Raw genomic sequence first — 25,338 nt, 5'->3', positions numbered from 1 at the left:
TGTTGATATTGAAGCAGTTTTCATGGTACCTTCATAAATCTAAGCCATCTTTATGCTCTGTACAGACCCTCAGGTGTTACGGGATAATTCTAGGCCCTCTCTGTACTACAGTACACAGCTTGTCTGAAGTTGAATAAGTAAGTGGCCAGACGAACCATACCGCCTAACCAGATCAGCACTGACCATATTGAGAGTGTCACAAATAAACAAGCTGTTGTCGTAACGCCTGTCGTAGCGCCTGTCGTAGCGGTACTCTGTAACGGTAGTCTGTAACGGTACGCTGTAGCGGCGCTCCAACAGCATCCCCTTGTAATGCTCAGGAATACATCAACATTGGATAAGATGAAACTAGCTTATTAGGATAGAGAACTTGATGGTTTTCAACAGAAAAAAGAAGGGAACAAAGCAGCTCACTCGAATAGAGAACTTGATGGCTTTCAACAGAAAAAAAAACCCAGCTCAATCAAACAGAGAACTTGATGGCTTTCAACAGAAAAAAAAACCCAGCTCAATCAAACAGAGAACTTGATGGCTTTTAACAGAAAAAGAAATCAACGAAAGCAGCTCACTAAACAGAGAACTTGATGGCTTTCAACAGGAAAAGAAGGCAACAAGCCAGCTCACTCAAACAGAGAACTTGATGGCTTTTAACAGAAAAAGAAGGCAACAAACCAGCTCACTCAAACAGAGAACATGAGGCTTTCAACAGGAAAAAAAGGCAAAGAAACCAGCTTACTGGAATAGACAATGACGGCTTTCAACAGAAAAAGAAAGCTGACATGTTGTTGTTTTTAAGAGAAGCTGTGGACAGTTTCAAAGACAAATAGACCAGACTTCGGCTTTCTTCGGAAGAAGGATCCAGTGTAATTTGGTCTGCAATACGCTAGACTAGTTTAGGAGCATAGAGCAAAGAGCAAAGAGCTGGAACGCTTTCTTAATAAAACTTATTTACACAGTTTTTATTTGTGAATTACCATACTGCTGAATGACAACAATCTGTTATTATCTAACATGTATTGTGTTTTAGGTATAACCCTTTCACCCCTATGTAACTTTAGTAGGCTCTACCATGCATTGATCTGGATGAGTCCATTATGGTCTACAGTAGTGAAAGGGTTAAGAGACCTTGATGGACAGGCAGGAGGTACCTTTTTATTTTTGTTCTCCCACACAATATTGCCTGGTGATGTTCCTATTTTGGGTATTTTACAATGAATACAGTTAACTTTATAGTCATGAAATTGCACCAAACTGTCGCAAACTCCATAAACATTCACAGCTACTGATCGGCAATTTAACAATCAAGCATTCTAGAAAACCCAATTCTACTAATCCCTTATTCATTATTCTGTCGTCCGGAAATAACTGAAGCCATAAAAGTACATTATGTAACGAAAACCTTCCCTTAGGTCTGTATTACACTCCCAAAGCCAGTCGTGTAAAAGCACCATTTTAATTACGAGTTTATTGGCCTCCCTGATAAATGTTACAAGAGCTAAAACAGTAGTGTAGTAGTTCTTCAGACAGTACAGTGGAGGTAGACAATATCGCCACACTAACGAGATCAATTATTTCTAAGCCTGTTTCGTATGATATCTTCATCCAGAGATCCTAATGGGTATTTTAAATTTCTAAAGCTTCCATGGGTGGGATTCTAAATGTTCACAATTAACACTCAAATAAAATGTTTGTATATACCCCCTAGAGACAAATAACCCTTTAAAATTACATATGTTGAGTTGATCTTTCAGATGAGATCATTAGATCTTAGCATATAAGTATAGTTTAGAAAACTCTCTGGGCTGAAACTACCAAATTTAAGGGTCCAAAATCGGGAGTCTCCCTCCTAAATCGGGAGAGTTGGCAATTATGGTGTTCTAAATATTGCTGTAATTTACTGACACTAGTTGATACAGTACAGCATTTTCTTACTACAGTTTATATAGTACATAACACCAGTATATGGAGTGCTCCAAATATTGCTGTAACTTATTGTACGTTAGTTGATACAGCAAAGGAAATTCTCACTAATCACACTACAAAATGGACGACTCTCGCAGGTTTAATTACCCATCACAACAATTAGCTTCCCCAATAGTACCACACCTCACCACTTTCGACTTTCTGAAGCGATTCCACGATTTCTCTCCCCACTTATAATCTATTACGCGTGTTCTCACATGGGCTGTGATGTGTACCTATGACATACCCATCCCCCAGTGTTAAAACAACTCTGCACAAATTACCAGGCTTTCAATCGTCAGGAAATACTTAAACTCACTGTAATAGACGTTCAAACAGTTGCTGTAGAGATTAACGTGTCGTTCTGTAATCTTCTTTCGCTAAAGGACAGGTACTCGGTTCATACCAATATTTCACACACAAATTTCATTAATTTCTGTGAATTTTCTGCAGTAAATAGAATTTAAGGTCACGTCACCTTTTAAGGACTTTTACAATGAACAGATTTTAAGGGCATGATACCTTTCTCGTTTTCATCGTAATTCTGATAAATCATCTACTTCCATCATAGATTAACACATAGGATTTAACAGTGCATTCTGGGAAACAGTCGACACTGAATGGAAATTAAGAAAAATCAGTAATTCTAAGAAAAAAATTCCTGTAATTGTGAAATGGAATGCTTTATTTGATTTATTTTTCCAGACTTTATAGAATTATTTGCATACCCAAAAATATTCAACAAGTTGGTGGAATTCAGAGGGGCTTTTTTCAACTGGTAATAGGTCTGTGTAACAGACCTTAAAGAGGAAGAAGATCAATATCTATTGAAGTTTACTAATGAGAGGTTTGGTTTGCGTCTCTTTAACTATTTTGCAAATTTACAGCCTTATCTTCCTAAGATATTGTCATTTCTAATTTCATTTTTCAGATGAAGCCGAAATTTTTTAATTTTTTTTTTGAACTGTTGTTGTCTTGGACATGATAATTGTTTATCTTTTTCATGGTGAAATGCTGGTGCAGGAAACATCTATGTTAGGAACTCTAACGGGATGTTAGGAACTCTAACGGGATGTCCAAACTGCATGGTATCACAATGATTTAGGGAGTAAGTGAATCACAGTAGACGTGATGTCTGCAGCCAGCCGATTCTGTGTGTAGTAATTGGTGTGTGCATGGAGGGGGGGTCAACATTTAATGAACAGTTCAGACCATTAAGGGGCCGTAGATCAAATTATGATATTAAGTTATTCACACAGGCAATAGATAGGGCCCCCCCCTATATAATTTATGATCCTCTTTATCTGGCACATCATCATATCTAGTCAATGCCCAGATCTACTGACTCAATGCTACAGGAATGTGGGAGGCTGAGCAGTACTGATGCTGTAGAGTACAGTCTCTGATGCCCACTGATGCTGTAGAGTAGTCTCTGATGCCCCCTGATGCTGTAGAGTTCAGTCTCTGATGCCCACTGATGCTGTAGAGGATAGTCTCTGATGCCCACTGATGCTGTAGAGTAACGTCTCTGATGCCCACTGATGCTGTAGAGTAGAGTCTCTGATGCCCACTGATGCTGTAGAGACAGTCTCTGATGCCCACTGATGCTGTAGGGTAGTCTCTGATGCCCACTGATGCTGTAGGGTAGTCTCTGATGCCCCCTGATGCTGTAGAGTAGTCTCTGATGCCCACGGATGCTGTAGAGTACAGTCTCTGATGCCCGCTGATGCTGTAGAGTACAGTCTCTGATGCCCGCTGATGCTGTAGAGTACAGTCTCTGATGCCGACTGATGCTGTAGAGTACAGTCTCTGATGGCCACTGATGCTGTAGGGTACAGTCTCTGATGCCCACGGATGCTGTGGAGTACAGTCTCTGATGCCCACTGATGCTGTAGAGGATAGTCTCTGATGCCCACTGATGCTGTAGAGTACAGGCTCTGATGCCCACTGATGCTGTAGAGTAGTCTCTGATGTCCACTGATGCTGTAGGGGACAGTCTCTGATGCCCACTGATGCTGTAGTGTACAGGCTCTGATGCCCACTGATTCTGTAGAGTACAGGCTCTGATGCCCACTGATGCTGTAGAGTAGAGTCTCTGATGCCCACTGATGCTGTAGAGACAGTCTCTGATGCCCACTGATGCTGTAGTGTACAGTCTCTGATGCCCACTGATTTTGTAGAGTCCAGTCTCTGATGCCCACTGATGCTGTAGAGGACAGTCTCTGATGTCCACTGATGCTGTAGGGTACAGTCTCGGATGCCCACTGATGCTGTAGAGTACAGTCTCTGATGGCCACTGATGCTGTAGGGTACAGTCTCTGATGCCCACGGATGCTGTGGAGTACAGTCTCTGATGCCCACTGATGCTATAGAGTAGAGTCTCTGATGCCCACTGATGCTGTAGAGGATAGTCTCTGATGCCCACTGATGCTGTAGAGTAACGTCTCTGATGCCCACTGATGCTGTAGAGTAGCCTCTGATGCCCACTGATGCTGTAGAGTACAGGCTCTGATGCCCACTGATGCTGTAGAGTAGAGTCTCTGATGCCCACTGATGCTGTAGAGACAGTCTCTGATGCCCACTGATGCTGTAGGGTAGTCTCTGATGCCCCCTGATGCTGTAGAGTACAGTCTCTGATGCCCTCTGATGCTGTAGAGTACAGTCTCTGATGCCCACTGATGCTGTAGTGTACAGTCTCTGATGCCCACTGATTCTGTAGAGTACAGTCTCTGATGCCCACTGATGCTGTAGAGTATAGTCTCTGATGCCCACTGATGCTGTAGAGTAGTCTCTGATGCACACTGATGCTGTAGAGTACAGTCTCTGAGGCCCACTGATGCTGTAGAGTACAGTCTCTGATGTCCACTGATGCTGTAGAGTACAGTCTCTGATGTCCACTGATGCTGTAGGGTACAGTCCCTGATGCCCACTGATGCTGTAGAGTACAGTCTCTGATGCCCACTGATGTTGTAGAGTACAGTCTCTGATGCCCACTGATGCTGTGCTGTACCACTGGAACTATACTGGTATTTTACGGATACTATATACATCCATTTTTGTTTGTATGAGATTCAATGTCATTGCAATAGCTAATGTCATACAAATACGGACATATCCTGATACTACACAATTTGTATAATAGTACTGATGCTATACTGCTAGGCAAATGTGCACAGTATAACTTGTCTTATCCAAACGCACAGCATCGTTCTCATTTCTCAAATATGATTTCAAAGATTTGTTCTGTTGTCTGAATGCGACAGATTTTTTTTTTGGTTTTTTGGTTTTGTTTTTTTTTTGAAAATACCTTTAAGTAACACCCATGACATTAGTTGTGATTTCCCATCCAACATGACTTTGATTCTATATATAATTTTAAGCTTCCTCATCTTTCAAAAACCTCTTTTGATGAGAACCTCAGTGTGTCGTAGTGTAGTTTTCACGGACAGCCGTGACATCAAGAATCAATCACAGCATCACCTCACGACCTGTGACCTATCAAAGCTTGACCTTACAAACCGCAATGACCTTTTACAGTCTGACCATTGTCACCTCACAACCTGTGACCTCTCATAGCATGACCTCTGTGACCTTCCTCTCAGATCACACATCCTGTTAAATACGTTGGATGGAAGTTGGGCAGTTTGTATATAAAGTCGATTCCACTACATATACCAACTAGTCCCTACAAAGTGAACGACAGTCCGAAGATTGATGAAAGGGATATTATATATTTATACAACCTCTAGATAGGGTCAGCAAAATGGTTCAGGTCAAATCTAGGTCAGGAATGATGAGAAAATGGAAAGTCTTGGTCAGAAATGTTTACAGGTCCCAGAGTTATAACTACCAAAATAAGTTGTCATGTTTGACAGGAAGAAACGCCAGTATAGCAACAAGTAAGGAATACAGTTATTAACCCATTCACCCCTACAGTCACATTTGAATCTTACCAAATCAAAGGCTGGGCAAGTCCATTTTAGAAATTATAGGGGTGAATGAGTTTAAGTCTAGGAGGACAGTAACCATCACACATATAGCTCTTTACAATTACAGTAAGACATCATTATCCTGCCATTATAATATTTTATCCTGCCATTATAATATTTTATCCTGCCATTATAATATTTTTCCACAATTCAGTCATTATAAAGGAATAAGGTGATAATTAAGGGAAACATACAAAGGAATTTTTCAGTAAAAGTTAATTTTGATCATTTGGATGTCTGATTCAAGATCGAAACTCAAAAGTTCTCAAAATAAGGGGAGATAACCTAGAAGTAAAATGCAGATGGGAAATTCTTCACAAAATCTTAGGGACTGGTGGCCAGTCTAAATATTCTTCTGTCAATCAAAATGTAAAGGGATTACACAAGTGTGCCTAACAGCAGGCTATCTAGTTGTGACACAGATCTCAATGTAATCTACTGGTTATAGAGGATCAGCAGTCCTCATGATGTGGTTCCAACTGTCATTGATTGAACCCTACACAGTGATGTACTGTTGTATTTCTGTATACTAAGTCACCTTTACCCCCTCCCCTTCACCTCTCTCATCCATCTCAATATCATTTTTCCCTAACATTAATTTCCTCCACATCAATTTCACCCTCTTGCCTATAAACATCTCCCAATGAAAACATGTTCCAAGAGTAGGACTATATGACTGAAATAATTACAGAGACTACCATCAATGTCTAAGTACTGCACAAAATAATTCTGTAGCGCATCATGTCCCTGATGAAATAATTACCCAGAGCATCAGGTCCTGGATATGAAATGATTACTGAGGCTATCAGGGTCTATCTATTCATTAAATACAGCACATCATCTTGTAGAAGTTCATAACCACGGTAACAAATACGACTTTGACACAATTAACGAATGTGAAAATGAGGCTTTGATATCCTCCCCATTAAAAAATGCATCAGTGTTTCCCTGAATAACATTTACATATGTAACTTTCCTTTACTTTTAGGTAAAATACAGCAATTTGCGATATGATTTTTATAATTACCAAGGTTATTCACAGTCTTAAATTTTTGCAATTTTGTCCCAAAATTAGAAAATTAAATTTACACGGATGATATAATCATGATCTAGACATGTGAAAGAACTAAATTTTCGCAGTGTTTTAGCACAACAACTGGACACTCGGCAAATAAAGTGTCAAACAGTCAAAGGAATAGGCTTAATGGCAGCATAGAAAGCAACAACAAGTAAGTGTATGAAGTTATTATAACGTCACATTTTTACGCTTGTCATTTTTTTGCAATCAAGTTATTAATCTGCGAAATCGCAAAAATATCATCCCCACAGAAATATGTTGCGAAACCGTATTGCATATACGGTTATAACAAAATTTCAATATTTTCAATAAAGTTATTTTATGCTATAGAAAGTATTGAGTCAAAATTTATATATATATCCTGCCAAACCCTGAACCAGTCTGACTGTAAGCAAAGAGAGCTTCTAGCCAGAGATAATTGACAAGATATGCTTCCAGACAAAAATACCTTCACAAGGAGCCAAGATCTTTTTATTTCTTTTCTATTTGATTTTCAGTTCGTAATTAGTGAAAGTAACAGCATTATGTTTGGAAAAGCTCAAACCCGGGGATACAAATTGATTTTTTCTATCACAAAAATACTGGTGTTATCAACAGGACAGAAAAGACTTCAGGCAAATAAAGAAATATTCCATGTTTTATTTCTGACTACAAAGTCCTTCACAACAGTTAATCAAATAATCTCCAGTTTCCAAATGTTTCATATACCATCACTCTGTAATCGCATTTTGTTTGCCTTTTCTTTAAATTTCGTAAAGTCTGTAATAAAAAAAACACATACTATTTACTTTTATTTTAAACTTGTTTTTCCCTGCTGCAGTGTCCAGGTAATGATACTGATGTGCTGTGACATGTTTAAGGATCCCTGTCCCACTACACTGTGGTTTTTCCTATATACAGTAACCTCCCCTTAACTTCCTTTAGGATCCCTGTCCCACTGCACTGTGGTTTTACCTATACACAGTAACCTCCCCTTAACCTCCTTAAGTATCCCTGTCCCACTGCACTGTAGTTTTACCTATACACAGTAACCTCCCCTTAACCTCCTTAAGGATCCATGTACCACTGCACTGTGTTTTTTCTATATAGTTACCTCCCCTTAATTTCCTTTCTCATAAAAATCCCACCAGGAATGGTTTAATTTCTTTTCAAAAGTTATTTATCAAAGCTATAGTCATGCCAGAAAATATTGGTTTAAAAGCATAGTTTCGTTTTTTGGCAGTAGTACGGGGATCCTTAACTCATTCACCCCTAACTATTTAAACTGGACATGCCCAGTCTATGCTTTGGTAAGGTTCAAATGTGACTTTAGGTGTGAATGGGTTAAGCAGCCTTCTATTAGCCTGATCCTCTGTGGACACCCTCTTCCTAGAACGTTAACTGTTGTAAGGACCCAAGACCCTCCACAAACAAGTCATTCATATTTATGTTAATTCATAAATACAATTATGCTTTCATCTTCTTTTTTTTTCATTCAAGAAACAATTATGTAGGTGAGTCAGCCAAACAATGCCATGTGCACCAGTAAACATGAGAGTGATGTCCAGGTGAGCTCATTACAAATCATTCCAGAGCTATTACCTACATGTGTTAACCATGCACCAGGGTCTACCACGATTACTGCACACTCGAATGACAGGCAAACAATTCAAATAGCTGCACATATTCTTTGACAGATTTTAGATCCCTGGTATAAGCTGGTATGTACAAGGTCTGTATACCATTAGATAACACATGTAGTTAATTTCTCCTCCGTCTCTTCCCCCTCTGACAGGCTGACATTTAAGTTTGGAATAAAATGCTGTAACTCGGTTTTATTTCTAAATCTACAAAAAACATTGAGAGTCTGCATCAATAAACAAATCGTAATGTATAAAGTTCAAAGGTTATTTATGCCATCTCCAGGAAGCGAGAGTGAATTACTGTCATCTGGTTTCAATTATTGGAGTTGTCCCCCTTTATTTGGATTCTACACCATATTTAAAATGTTCAGTCCTATATGTCAACACAATGAAATGTTGACTTTCAAAGCGTGAATCAGAAACAATATTAATTTGTGTAATTACCTGTTTATTACAGGCAATCAATGAAGTGATGAAACTGTATTTTCATTTGATGCCAATTTTCCAATTGTATTTGAGCAACCTCATTTCTATTTTATGTTTTTTTCAATGAATTTCCAATATTTCGCTACTTTTGTGCAAACAACAAAAATCTAAAAGCAAATATTTTCAAATAATGTTCTGTGTTGTGCCAGGCAGAAACCCATTAACAAATTGAATGGTTTAAAGAACGGAATATTTTTTAATTTACGGAATCAAATTTCAGCTGTAGTGGCAGTCAAACATGTGATTTCTAGTGTTTAATCACAAGTTGAATGACCTAGCAAACACCCCCCATCCCATAATGTCCTATACAATGTGTGCTGCACTTCTAAACAAGTCCGGTAATTTCTCTGTGATAACCTAATACTATATTTTCTTTTATTTCATTCCTGTCCGATAGTTTGATCATTGGACATTCTAATTCTGCCTGATCATTTAACCCTTTCACCACTGTAGACCATATTAGACTCATCCATATTAATACATGGGAGAGTCTACTAAAGTTACTTAGGGGTGAAAGGGTTAATGAATATTCTATTTGTGTTATGCAGTGCCCTGCATTTTATCAATCAATTTCTTAATGAGATTTATATTTATTCTGAATGTGTACACATGAGTTTTTGTTGTGTTTGGTGTTTGGATCCACACTCAGATGCAATCTCAAAATTAAAATGTCAATATTTACTTTTGTAGATGAAAGCGGTGCTCTGTCAAAAATTCCTCTGACAGTCCTGGTTCCAGTGGTAGTTTTACCGACAGATTTACAACAAGCTAGTCAAAGAATCTCCTTTTTGATTATCAAAACTAAGACCATGCATGCTCTCCAATTCAAAAGCAATGGACAAAACACATGACAAATAGAAGACTTAAATTCTTTTTATGCCTATTCCGTCTTTGCATATTGCAGAGTTATCTTCTCTTGGGAGCAGGTATTGATTGTTATGTCACCTGTTTGTGAGAATAACGTCATCAATTTTTGAGAAAACGTCGTAATTTTCTCACACAGACCAATGACGTAACAATCAATACCTGCTCCCAAAAGAAGATAACTCTGCAATACGCAAGGACGGAATAGCATTTTTCGAAGGAGGGGGAGGGGGGCATAACATGTTACTCGTGTCTGTCATGTCCCGATTCCTTGTCACCACTCTACTGACTTCCTTAATCAACAGATTTCCATTAAATTATATACAAAGGTTAAGTATCAAAAATCGGTGAATAAGTTTGCATTTCAGGGTCACAATATCAATGCCAAGGTCACTCACTGTTGCTATTTATAGGTCAACCACAGAGCTAAAGGGGCGTTCACGTCTTACAGGTTTTTTGTCTAGCTTTTTTTTAATTGGGTGTGTGAGGTGGGGATTGATGGAGGTTGGGGAGGGAGTCAGGGATTGTGTCAACATGCTTACAAACCATGAGACAGCTTGTTTTCTATATATATGATGTCCTATATTATTGAACATAACAAGATTTAACTAGACTTAACCAATTTACCTCTAAATACACATTTAAACTCTTCCAATTCAAAGATTGGAATAGTTCATTATGAAATGTCAGGGGTGAATGACTTTACTAGAACAGATTTATTACCAGTGTCTGGCTGTTGCATCTTGCCAATATTTTTTTTTATATCTTTATCAATTTTCTTGATAACACTTTTTATCCAGAACAAAATGTAGAACAGCTATTTACACCCTTTCACCCCTATGTAGCTATAATAAACTCTACCATGCATTGATCTGGGTAAGTCCATTATGGTCTATAGTGATAAAAAAACATTCACCTTTGTAGTCGTACAGACATTAAATTAATCTGTTTATGCACGAAAACTGAAGGAAATTTATTATCTGTACATGAATCCCTATGCAATCTTTCAATGATAGTATTGCATCATTTTACATCTTTACTTTAAATGTTGAAAGTTTGAATAACCATGCATATTAACACTTGCCCTTTAAAGAAGTCTTACTTATATATATACTCCTTGACTAATGCAAGCTGCATATATGTATGTGCATTTTTTTTTTTTAAATCATACTATATTGAATACAGAGGGAATTAAGTAGAGTATGTTCAAAGTGTTATATTTCTTATGTTAAAGGTCCCCAGTGGTTGAGTGTAACACTTCCATGTATAAGGTCCCCAGTGGTTGAGTGTAACACTCTGATGCATCAGCTCCCTGGAGGTTAAAAGTTTCCTATTTCTCCAGTATAGGGTCCTGAGCAGTGAGTGTAACACTTTGATGCATCAGCTCCCTAGAGGTTAAAAGTTTCCTATTTCTCCAGTATAGGGTCCTGAGCAGTGAGTGTTATCACAGCTGATTGTTTACCCAACATAGCTGTGTCCAGTCTAAATAGCAGGCTGTCATGCCATCTTACATCCAGATGCCAAGCAGGCTATCACACACCACACATATAGGGGCCATAACACTACAGCATGTACACTGGCCTGTATACAACAGTAAATCTATAGACATGTATTGTCTACACTGCAGTAACACCTCCACAGTAATTCCTAGACTTACACATGTCCACAAAATCACCAGAAAACAAAGTTACCAGGAAAATATAATAAATTTTCTCCAAAATATCTTTTTCGTAAAACATACTTAAAATACATTTACTCCTGCCTTGATGGAAATTTTGCTAATCACAAAGACTTAATTTGTCTATAGTTACTAATGAAGTCTAACGAAAGTCAGTGAACAAGGAATAATAGGTCACAGTGACCTACAAAAGATGAATTGGCCTAGTTCTTCTGAAGATATATACATTCATGAATTTGATAAAAAGAGTTATACACAAAGTCTTGATGAAAACGTTGTGTGGATGAAAGTGTAAATAGACCAACAGAAAATTAAAACACTTAATTAACTGTCATCTTTGTTGCGAGGACAAAATCAACATTGGTAAGTGTTACAACAAATATAATTAAAGTGTTCAAGATTGCCAATGGTGCCAGCAATGGTACAAGAACAGTTGTACAAAGAATCGGAACAGTTTGGCCTTGTGGTATAAACTCAACCAGGACGAGATTACAGAACAGCAGTCCCTCATTAGTGGCTTCAGAATTCAAATGAATGACTTTGCCCCAATTTCAAGGTCACTGCACATACCGACTGATGAAGATCCAGACAAGATTCCAGCATCATTAGCATCAATGGGGAAAGTTTCTAAATGAAAAACCTGAGTTTTATCACAAGTTTGGAGATAATGGGTAAAGGATACTCTGTACCCCTGGTCATACATCTCTTACCGTAGGCCTGAGCTAGGGGTGGGGTGTAGATACCAGGCAGTACAGTGAAGGGCATTAGTATATATCACAAAAAGCAGAAGTCAAGAAGGCCAAACTAATCAAAAGTCTTCAACAATTCATCACAATTAACATAGCGAACAACAGAGTGAAGGGTATTGGTGTATATCACAATAAGGCAGGAGTCCAGAAGGCCAAACTAATCAAAAGTGTCCAGAAATGTATAAACTACAGGTGTCAGGCGAATAGACTCCAATATAATCAGAAATATATCAAAATTAACCTCGAGATCCAAGGCCAAATACGTTGTACATGTCCAGAAAACAAATCACAAAAGACAAGAAATAGTATTTTGTTTTTCTACCACCTGGCCTTTTTGCTCATTATCCCATATGTACATACAGTAACCTTCCCTTTACTCATTCACCCCTGAAGACACATTTGGACTCTACCAATTCAAAGGTGAGAATAGTTCATTATGAAATTTCAGGGGTGAATGAGTTAATTTTGTTCTGGATATAACTGCAGTGCCACTTGGCCAGGGTAATCCAGTTGACAAGGTAACTCAGTTGGTTAGAGCGATAGTATAATGATCGGAGGTCAAGGGTTCAAATCCTAGTCTGGCCTCTTTGCATTTTCACAGTAAAACCACTGTTGTTGATTTGTTTGTTTCATCTTTGTTATTCTTTCATGATAGTCTTAACAAATGGTTTTTTTTCCAGAAATGGTTCACTAGAGCTTCTGTACCTTTATAGCTACCGCTTTATGGCAATAGCTACCGTTTTATGGCGATAGCTACCATTTTATGGCAATGTAACGCGGATCCCTAAGAACAGTAGCAACTTCCTCACGGCTCTTACAGCTTTTAATCATATTTCACATAGAAATATCATTAACAACGCTACAGTTGTCATAGACTATCAATATTTCCACAAAAGGGCTTCCCAAATGCACCCCTGATATTTTGTAATGAACTATTCCAACCTTTGAATTGGAAGAGTCCAAATGTGTCTTCAGGGTTGAATGAGTTAACAACATTTATACAATATATTAAAGACCCCTTTAGAAGTCCAACACAAGTTGCCCCTTATGCCCAAAGTTGTACCAGTGCATACCAGCAAGCCCGCCGAGGTTCAATTCCTTGGCTGGTATTATTTTTATTTTCACAATAAGCAGAAAATCCAAGCTACACAGCTGTGGTTTAATGGTTATTTCTGGACCCAATATATATTTTGATGAGCTGTAAAATTTTGATAAGTCAATAAATAATTTGAAAATGGCCGTTGTTGACAACTGAAGTTATAACATCGAACTAAGGATGGAAAGGAAATTGTGCACAGCTGACCAATAAAACATGTCATATGACGTAGTACACCGGCTATACTGCCTATCATATAGACACGGACATATCTCAACTGGTATATCCCAGGAGCAGAGGAAACAAATTCATCACTTGCCTCATTGCTCGGCTACCTCCAAAACAAAATGGTCCTGGATACATCACTGCCTTGATTTCTACCGCTACCTTTGAGCCACCAACTGGCTCAAATCTTGCAAAATCCTACCATTTAAGTTTAGGACACATCAATGCCTTGATTTCTACCATTACCTATGAGCTACTAACCGACTCTTATCTAGAATTACCTACGAGCTAAACACTGGCTCAAATCTAGAGAAATCCAAACATTTAAGGAGTCCTGTTCCGCTGCAATGGGGCTTTTCTAACCTCCCCTTAATTTCTGTTTTACAGGATCTTAATTCTAAGGATACATTGCCACCTCCAATTTCTACAGCTTTTTTGAGAGAAATGATGTAACACAATATCACTTGTCTCTGCAAAAACTTGTTTAGAAGTAATTGATTTGTAATGAGCTAGGAAAACATTGCACATTTACAAACTAGCAATGCCTGAAAAATCTGTAGGATATTTACTTGCAAAATTACTAACACCAACCCTGAAATACTTTCTGGATTTTTTTCATGTTGAAATACTTAAAACACTTCACACCTCTAAATCCTAAAACTTTTTTTTTTTTTGGAGTGCAACAATACAAGATAACATTTCACACATTTGAACCCGTACATTTTTGTGTGTGCGCGTTTTCTCAAGTGCAAGCATACAAGAAAACATCATGCAAAGTCTAGGTGTTTTTTTTCATTTGCAACAATACAAGAAAATATTTCACACCTCCAAATCCTGAAATATTTCTGTGTTTTTACATCTGCAGTGATCTAAGAAAACTCAGCACACTTCCAAACCCCAGGTAACTGGGAATGTAACTGCAGTAAAAAATATAAGCTTGCGAGGTCGACAAGATTATATATAACGTGGCCCTTACATTCATCAACGAGACCTGCCGCGTGTTACATCACACCGGAGCTGACAGGTTTTTATTTCAGTTCCTCCATTAACAGCAAATGGATAGGAAATGTGTTTAAAAAGAACGGTCTATTTATGTCGGCCATGTCAGATAACCTGCACACCCAGAGCTTACGAACAACACATCCTGTTACACATCATCCATTTTTTTCTTGATTTAGGATCTCAAGGCCTACAATTATTCAAGTTTCACGAACCTTATTGACACTTCACACCGATGTATCTGGGAGACTCGGCTGATGTTTCAATATCACGGCGGCTCCATTGACCTGGTGTTGAGATGTCTTATGCCTAGCCTGGCCTATACCGTGTACAATTATTCAAAAATGTCCCATACTATTAATACGCATCAATGTTTAGCATTACTGTAGGCAACGAGTCATATCAGATACACAGTGGAATATCGGAAGTACTACAGCTAATTATTGAATGTCCCGAGGCTGTATGTCATAACATTACAACATGATGCCCCATTATCAGGTCCATCAGTATACCTGATATTTACTACAGCACTGACAATTCAGCGAGGGCCCTGCCATGCGCTTGTTCAGACCCCTATGGTTTATTTTTAGCAAGTGACCTTAACTTTAACATTGGAAATTTTACATCTGCGTATCACCGTGTATCACCAGCCAAAAAAATCATTATTTTTTGTTTTAACTCCGAGATAACTTGTGATTGCTATAGGGCATCTACATCCTTAATGTGGGACCCCAACAATTTAACTAGAAGTATTTTGATATCAGTCAATGACCTGATGCCCCGATATGTGGTCCACTCTCATCATAAGCTATTAACTGGTTGACTAGCACCACCATCTACGTTATACCACATCAAGTAGCACTATTTGACTAGCACCACCATCTACGTTATACCACATCAAGTAGCACTATTTGACTAGCACCACCATCTACGTTATACCACATCAAGTAGCACTATTTGACTAGCACCACCATCTACGTTATACCACATCAAGTAGCACTATTTGACTAGCACCACCATCTACGTTATACCACATCAAGTAGCACTATTTGACTAGCACCACCATCTACGTTATACCACATCAAGTAGCACTATTTGACTAGCACCACCATCTACGTTATACCACATCAAGTAGCACTATTTGACTAGCACCAGCACTTTCTCTATACTACATCAAGTAGCACTCTTCGGCTAGCACCACCACTCATACCTAACACACTGACTAAAACCATCACTCACGAACCCTAGCAGAACAGCAAGTACTGTGCCCCTTTCTCTAATGGTAGCCTGCATGGAGTACAAGTAATCCCAGCATTGATACACTCACGTACATTGATGCCACACGCCTGTATGACCCGGTGACAAGACCTGGTCTATTGTTATTTACGTGTTTTATTTTATTGTACTGGGACACATTGTTCTATATATCCAAGTGTTCACACTGACACCCTCTACTTCTATCTCATCTCATTCACCCCTGAAGACACATTTGAACTCTTCCAATTCAAGGATTGGAATTGTTCATTTTGAAATTTCAGGGGTGAATGAGTTAACTCCCTCTGTGTAGTATAAATATTCATTATCACTGACAGAGTCCATAGAGACCTACCCTTACCATTATTCAAACGTCTTCTCTAGAGATCTATTATTACCAATACAATATCACATGGACTAGTTCCGTTGACCTGTACACTGATTGATGAACCAATTTCTCAACATTGATGACCCAATTGTGTCTCGATAACTGAATTGTTCATCAATAAAGTATACACAATACCCAATGATATAATATTATTACACGTTTCAATATTCCAAGTTGATCCCTATATCCTTACCAATATTAACGATCTTTTTGACTCAGCTGCCCCCCTCCCAAAACATCCCTGACTCCAACACTTGGTTCTATATCCTTACAACAATATATACTCAAGATATTGACCCCTCTGCCTCTCTCCCCCAATAATCCTACCAATATTTACGATCTCTCTGCTGCATCGCCGCCCCACCCCCCAACATCCCCACCCCACCCCTCAACATCCCTGTTCTATATATCCTTATCAATATTTACGATATTTCAAACATTACAAATAGAGACTCGAAAATCCCAATACAACAACTAGCTGATATTTTCAATATCCCAGGGCTGACACCAGCATGCTGATACCCTGTACACATAACATTAGTGCCCTCCGCTACACCGGTCTTACCTTCACAGTGTACCAAGGCTAATATCCCCAGGACCCCACCGATCACCAGTTGTGTGTATAAACAGCCATTAAATCCCATTATTTGAGGAAGATTATAATTCCAAGGTCACACATAACCATCAAAGCACATTTTTTTAACATTTCTCCACCGATTTTTGTTCACAACAACATCGTGGAGACGCGGGTCCTACACTGGTCCTGCCTGCCACTTTGTTATGGTTGGCTGTGAAGCCTTGTAGCCTAGTGCTCTCTCTCTTACTCTCCCAGTCAATATAGCCGACTGGTATCTCACTGCTGTGTGGCGATCAGACACTGGAACACTTACCTACAACACAACAGAGCAAACAGTTAGCATACAGTGTAGCAAGCAACAGATAGCTACAGTATCTCTTACATGTAGCTAGGGGCCATGGGATCCTAGAGTATCTGTAGCATGTAGGGAACAGGGGTTATCCTAGAGGGGCCATGGGATCCTAGAGTAGCTGTAGCATGTAGGGAACAGGGGTAATCCTAGAGGGGGCATGGGATCCTAGAGTATCTGTAGCATGTAGGGAACAGGGGTAATCCTAGAGGGGCCATGGGATCCTAGAGTATCTGTAGCATGTAGGGAACAGAGGTAATCCTAGAGGGCCATTGGGATCCTAGAGTATATGTAGCATGTAGGGAACAGGGGTAATCCTAGAGGGCCATGGGTCCTGGGGCCCTTAAAACTATATCTCTAACATGTAGGGAACAGGGGTATTCCTAGAGGGGCAATAGGGTCTTCTGCCCTAAAAACTGTATCTGTAGCATGTAGGGAACAGGGGAAATCTTAGAGGGGTCATGGGGTCCTGGGGCCCTAAAAACAGTATCTGTAGCATGTAGGGAACAGGGGTAATCCTAGAGGGGCCATGTGGTCCCGGGGCCCTTAAAACTATATCTCTAACATGAAGGAAACAGGGGTATTCCTAGAGGGGCAATAGGGTCTTCTGCCCTAAAAACTGTATCTGTAGCATGTAGGGAACAGGGGTAATCTTAGAGGGGCCATGATGTCCTGGGGCCCTTAAAACTATATCTCTAACATGAAGGAAACAGGGGTATTCCTAGAGGGGAAAAAAGGTCTTCTGCCCTAAAAACCGTATCTGTAGCATGTAGGGAACAGGGGTAATCATAGAGGGACCATGAGGTCCTGGGGCCCTTAAAACTATATCTCTTACATGTAGGGAACAGGGGTATTCCTAGAGGGGCAATAGGGTCTTCTGCCCTAAAAACTGTATCTTGGAGGGGCCATGGGGCACTAAAAGCTGTATATATACATGTAGGGAACAGGGGTTATCATGGAGGGGCCATGGGGGCCTTAAAACTGTATATAAACATGTAGGGAACGGGGGTAATCCTGGAGGGGCCATGGGGGCCTAAAAACTGTATATATACATGTAGGAAACAGGGTTAATCCTGGAGGGGCCATGGTGGCCTTAAAACTGTATATAAACATGTAGGGAACGGGGGTAATCCTGGAGGGTCCATGGGGGCCTAAAAACTGTATATATACATGTAGGGAACAGGGGTTATCCTGGAGGGGCCATGGGGGCCTAAAAACTGTATATATACATGTAGGGAACAGGGGTTATCATGGAGGGGCCATGGTGGCCTTAAAACTGTATATAAACATGTAGGGAACGGGGGTAAGCCTGGAGGGGCCATGGGGGCCTAAAAACTGTATATATACATGTAGGAAACAGGGTTATCATGGAAGGGCCATTGGGGCCTTAAAACTGTATATATACATGTAGGAAACGGGGGTAATCCTGGAGGGGCCATGGGGGCCTAAAAACTAACTGTATATATACATGTAGGAAACAGGGGTAATCATGGAGGGGCCATGGGGGCCTAAAAACTGTATATATACATGTAAGGAACAGGGGTATAATCATGGAGGGGCCATGGGGGCCTAAAAACTGTGTCAATACATGTAGGGAACACGGGTAATCATGGATGGGCTATGGGGTCCTGGGGCCCTAAAAAAATATCTCGAACAGGGGTAATCCTGGAGGGTCATGGGGTCCCAGGGGCCTAAAAAACTGGAACTGATCCCGGCTGTTTCCATTCTCTTTTAGTTTTACAACTTTACTTTCATATCCCTGTAATATTTGATGTTCAGCTAATCATGACTTGAAATTGCTAAAAAAAAAAAAGGCCTATTACTTTCAGCTTCCAGAATTTTCCCTGAGGGACGGTAACGGTCACAATAAACATCATATAATTCACTGTACAAATCCTATAACAAGTACAATACAAACCTAAAGTGCTTCTCCTAACAAAAGAGAGGCTTTAGGCAGTAAATATTTAAGGATGCATGAAGTTTGCACAAAATGTTTACCCCAACATACAGTCCGTTTAAAGACTTAAAAGATGCCACAGATTTCATACAAAATATATTTCCACAAATAACAGCTAGTACCGCTATCTGACGCACAGATTTCATACAAAATCTATATCCACCAATAACAGCTAGTACCGTTATCTGACATACAGATTTTAATACCATAAAATGTTTACCAGAGAAATTTTCCACTATTTAATATTCAGCTTTTTGCCTAAGGAAAACGCAAAAGCACTAAAATAAAATTACCCCTGAAATATGTAAACTTGCAGCAAATAGATATTTTGACACAAAGTTACACCTTCATGTGTATACTATGCATACCAATACAACATACGTCCATTTTATAAGTTTTTCATATGCAATTTATCTACATGATCTGTAAAAACATCTCATTTCTTTATGGGAAAATTACATTCAGCATCAGAATAGTGCATTTAACCATCAATTATGTAAATAAAATTCTTCTGAAAGTGTGTTTGAAATCTTTTTCGGAAAGCTGATCAAAATCACATGATTTCATTTTATTACAACTTTGAAAGTCAATGATTTTGTGACTAAACTTGTAATGAGTATAGTTGTCTAAGCATAGTTAGCTTAACCTCACATCATAAAAACAAATTCTCTGTCAATGCATCTTCTTAACTATTCGAATAAAATCCTTAGATCTTAAAAAGGCAGCATATTTTGATGTTCTAAATTAGACACGAGGACCAAGACCATTCATTCGGTTGTAGACACATTTGAAAAAGTTCTACTTTTTATATCAACAAACTAAGAAAGCTTTACAAACCAAGCTTATAGATATAAACATATTATCAGGCTTTATTCTTATTAAGTGTAATGGTCTATTAACTCATTCACCCCTGAAATTTCATAATGAACTATTCCATCCTTTGAATTGGAAGAGTTCAAATGTGTCTCCGGGGGAGAATAAGGTGATATTTGGATATTTTTTAAAGCTGGAAACAAAATATGCAATATGTGGTGAAATTGCTTCTGCCTAATAGACGTTGAAATTCTCCTACTTCAATATTTATTTTTTTCAAATTGATTGTCATTAAAAGATTCTTTGATGTCCAGATTTGAATATTTTGAAGTTTTGAGTTCTACATCAAAATGTGAGTTTACAGATATATCATCAAACACAGAACAATAAATACCGACTATATCACAAATTTAGACAGATTTCCAAAAGAAATATTAATTTTATCAACATTTTGAATTAAGGCTGTTTCAAGTTCCCCCGAGCCTGGAGTTTAATTCTTTGTTTCATTATGAAGGGTATCTAAATAGCCATTCCAGTCGACATATATAGGGTCCATTAGGTGCCTATCCATCAGCACTGACCAATGGTCAAGATCAGATGACTGCTGACCAGGTATCAGATGACCACTGGTCAAGATAGCTTGGTCATGATAAGGCACAGGACTTTCTCCTCCATCATAAGAATGACACCCCTTCCCCTTATCTGTATGTATACTGACAGCGGACGGGCCTGTAACAACAGACAGGAAAGGGGAGATTGCTCAACTTCCATTCATCGTTACTGATGGTCAGGAAGAGATACAAGGATTTCCCTGCTCCTCCTCATGTACCTAATCATATGTCATTCTTCAGGTGTTCATATCCTCCATAGTCTAGGGGTTACAGTCCCTTACGTTTTCTGCACCCCTGGAATATGTCCTGACGGAATCGAAGGCTCTGTACACACAACTTTGTAGATGATACAAATAGACAAGTCTGATCCTTTGATGTACATCAAAAGAATTGTACAGCTAACAGTAAAATTGACCAGTGAAATTGACCTAAATTTGACCAGTAAAATTGACCGGCTTTTAGGTTGGGTGTCACTCCTCTGTAATTTTCAAAGGACAGGTATCAGTCTAGCAACTGGTCACTTATTTTTACCTGGAACCAATCAACTAGCCAATATTGTGTCTTTGATTTAGTCACAACATCAACTAGGGTAGACTGGCCACCAGCCCCTAAGTTTTTATGAAGAATTTCTCGACTGCATTTTACTACTAGCTTATCTCCCCCTAGTTTAGAACTCTAGAATCAGACATCCAAGTGATCAAAATTACTAGAGTTAGTTTTTTCTTAATTATTTAATATTCTAGAGACGGTGGCCAGTCTACTACTAGGGGTGCAGACATCGCAAGTGAGCGTAACCCATGGAATATCGAGGGTTTCAAGTTTGAAAATTTAGTAATTTTCAATTACTTTGCATGAACTTCATAATTCTTTTTCCTTATACAAATGTACTCTGCCCCTAAAAGTACACTTAATACTATCATTAGGCACGGTACAGGAATTCATGTAAAATATCTCAAAACTTTTCAAATACTTCACATGACAGTTTTAAGATTATCATTTACTCAGTTTTATCCGGATGCAATGAATTTTCACGAAAAATAATTTTACAGAAGTGGAGGTATTATTGCCTACACGTGTCAAGAAAATACAAATGTAAATTGCTGCACAACCCTTTCACCCCTATGTAACTTCAGTAGACTCTGCCATGAATTGATATGGATGAGTCCATTATGGTCTACACTGTTGAAAGGGTTAATGTCTCTCAAATGTTAATGCTTCTTCCCCTAGATGGGAGGACTTTGATTTTTAAAATTTTGAATTTATTTACAGGATTTAAAGGAGAAAGTCATCAACACTTTCACTGAATATTATCAGGTGCAGGGGTAATGTGTATCATCGTCAAGTCGCATCAAAATATTAACATTCCGTTGAAAATATCATCCGGATACCATTAACCAATCAGATTGATGCAATTTCATTAAATATGTACTGGGTTACTCCAAACATCAACTGTAAACAAAAACTAGGTATTTTCACCAGGATTCGCTAAAATCTTATTATCATCTGAAGCTTGGTAGAACATGTAATTAAGGACGCTTAAGTGCCGTTCATAAAAACATTGTGTCAAAATTGAATTTTTACAAACTATTTACTGAGCTTTTCCAACTAGTTTCGTAAAAAATCTGTAGAAAGCATTTGAAAATGGAAGAGTTCGTTAATGAGCATCAAATATAATTAAGTAAATGAATTTCATGCGTAATTAAGTTAATTAGCATGCTGTATAATTTACTGAAAGGAAAGATCAGACGACAGTTTAGAATCCTCGAGTAAATAAAAAGTCGTAACCATTCCAACAAAACCCCACCAATGTTTCTCAGTAAAACACGATTAGTGAGAAAAACACCCGGGATCAGCTAAATATACAGCCTTCAAAGAGAATACAAGACCCAGATCAGGGTTGCAAGGTCACATAAACTCTTAAATCTCCTGTAGTGAAAGATGTGTTATTGACGCTGCGAGATTTACTTTGCTGCCTCAGGCTACAATTCCTAGATTTTTGTAAAATTTGAAACTGATCTCGATCTTTCAGATGTTTGCGATGAAAGCCACCTAACGCACATATCAGACAGGGTTTCATTGCACAAAAACATGCAAACATAAGCACTTCACTGATGAAGACTGGCATTGATTAGGTCTCGTTACAAGCTTTGTATTTGAATTAAACGAGCGCTTTGTTTTTCAAAATGATTTACATTTTATAGTTAGCAATAGATGTGTTACATAGCTGATGAAGGTGGTGAACGCTGTCACAGGTTTCTGTTTCCTTTTATCATATTTTATAATTGAGTTGTTGAATGGTGTGGCACTGATGCATACAGACAACTGTTCTAACTGTGGTTAAAATCACGAACTGTTATACATTAATTTTTTTCCATGACGGTGCTTCAAACAACTGTACGTTATGCAAGAATTTGTAAAAATTATGAAAGGGTTGACACTCAAATTTCTTTCTGGGTGGTCAGGTGGCGCAGTGGATAGCACACTTGCCTTTCCTTAAGGCGGCCCGAGGTTTGATTTCCCGATCGGACGTGAAAAGGTATGGGGGGGTCACCTGCCCAACCACAGGTTTTCTCCAGGTACTCTAGTTTCTTCCCACAGTAAAACCCCTTGCGTGCTAACATCAGGGCCAACAAGAGTGATTAGTATAAGTTGTAAAAACTTGTTTCATAACAGTTGTAAAACAGATAAAGTTTATATTTTTTTCTTATTGAAATGGGGCTGAACACATTTTGACCAGGTGTCTGATTTTTCTATTATGCCAATTATTTACTGTTTCAATGTATGGAATAAATATTTAAACAGATATTTTAATTCAAATATGAGTTTCTGTTTCTGGGAGGGCTGGATGGGGGGTCCCAAGGGGGCTTTACACATTCACTCTTGATCCCCCCTCCCCCTCCCCATTTTCATTGTTTTTCATATTTGTATAATTAAAGACATTTTTCATCCTCCCTTACACAATTTGAATTTCAAACTGCAGAAAGGTTATACTTAAAATAAAACATTGTTGAAATAAAACTATCTAGTTGTACAACTACTAGTATAGATTTCTTACCGAATTCTACAAAGTACCAAAACAATCTTACCCTGTCTTAAACCATACAGAGAAACAGATTACACCACATACAAATACTGGTAAAAAAAGTGAATAAACAGCAAACACTTCAGCCTCAGAAGTGTCAAATATCACGATGAATATTTGACTGACAGGAAAAGTGAGGAGTGACTAGGGCGACAACATGGAAGTCTGTTTTTTTATCATCGCGACATTTGTTGGATCTGATATCAGGTCTCGTGTATAAGATAAGTTGATTTTGATATAAAAACATCTTTAAATCAAGCTGAGAATATCGTATATCTATCAACTCCTACTTTAATTCACCTCTGTACTACATATAATTAATCTAACAGACAAATCTCTACCGGGCAGCTACCAAGTTTTTTTTAGGGGAGCCGAGTATGACGATGTATTAATGACATTTTTTACAGAAGAATTTGGCGAAGTCAAAAAAAGTTGCAACATAAATGTTTAAGTCTAATATATCAGTTCAAAGTGGAACCACCGGTAAAACCTGTATAAAGAGACCACCATCAGGAAATCCATCAATTACATTCTTACAGCAGAACCAATGGTAAAACCTGTACAAAGAGACCACCACCAGGAAATCCATCAATTACATGCTTACAGCAGAACCAATGGTAAAACCTGTATAAAGAGACCACCATCAGGAAATCCATCAATTAAATTCTTACAGCAGAACCAACAGTAAAACCTGTATAAAGAGATCACCACCAGGAAATCAATCAATTACATGCTTACAGCAGGTCAAATCTTTTAATATCATTTTTAATATTGCAGAAGATCTCCACCATGAAAATACCTGCTATCAGGGATTTTAAAAGTGGTCTCATAACACAGTAATCTCTTAATGAAGGTGTAGAAAATAACAACAATATGGATTTAACTCATTCACCCCTGAAAATACATTTGAACTCTTCCGATTCAAAGGTTGCAATAGTCCATTATGAAATTTCAGGGGTGAATGAGTTAAAAGTGGTCTTTTAACACAGGTTATCTTTTAACAGATGTGTTTTCAATGACTATAAATGCAAAGGGAATTTTAAAAGTGGTCTCTTAATAGAGACATATTCTCTATAGCAGGTTGACCATATTTCTGTTCTTTATTATTATGATAGACTGGAGTAATTTTGCAATATCTTAAAATATGTTTTTGACTGCAAGTACCGGAATGTACAGGCCAGTGTAATGTCCCTTCTCACTTTTCCATCTTCATTTCAACCAGTTTCTTTTTGTGAAGAATGGAAAGAAGATTTGTTTAAACAAATATTGAGGAGCCTCTTAGGTTTTTATTCAAAGGTCTTTTTTAACATGTTTTTCTACCAAATCTTCAGAATCAGGTATAAGAATTAACCCAAAGAAAATGTATACACTGTAGAAAACAATCACTGAGATTAATCAATAATGGTGTTGGGAAAGACTAATCGACATGTACCTTGACCTGATGCCTTCCCCTTTTCTCTTCCATGTCCCCCTCCTCACCTGCCCCTCCTTGCCGACCCTCTCACCGCCCCGGCCTCCTCGCCGCCCCCTCCTCTCACCTCCCCCTCCTCGCCGCCCCT

General features: G+C 38.5%; 1 protein-coding gene across 7 annotated transcripts in view; it reads right to left on the bottom strand.

The window, feature by feature from the left end:
- LOC110454080 (neogenin-like) overlaps positions 1-25,338 on the bottom strand; it is a 246,129-nt gene that overhangs the window by 97,246 nt on the left and 123,545 nt on the right. The window contains exon 2 of one of the 7 annotated variants that reach the window (XM_021503427.1): positions 16,956-17,280. The exons of the other annotated variants lie outside the window; for them this stretch is intronic. Coding sequence (XP_021359102.1) covers positions 16,956-17,034 — 79 coding nt within the window. The 5' untranslated portion in view covers positions 17,035-17,280. The remainder of the gene's footprint in view (positions 1-16,955; positions 17,281-25,338) is intronic. 7 annotated transcript variants of the gene reach the window in all.

This window comes from Mizuhopecten yessoensis, unplaced genomic scaffold (genome assembly GCF_002113885.1).
Source record: "Mizuhopecten yessoensis strain PY_sf001 unplaced genomic scaffold, ASM211388v2 scaffold7653, whole genome shotgun sequence".
NCBI lineage: Eukaryota > Metazoa > Mollusca > Bivalvia > Pectinida > Pectinidae > Mizuhopecten > Mizuhopecten yessoensis.
The sequence above is the reverse complement of the archived record's forward strand: the minus strand, read 5'-3'. Positions and strand labels throughout refer to the sequence as shown.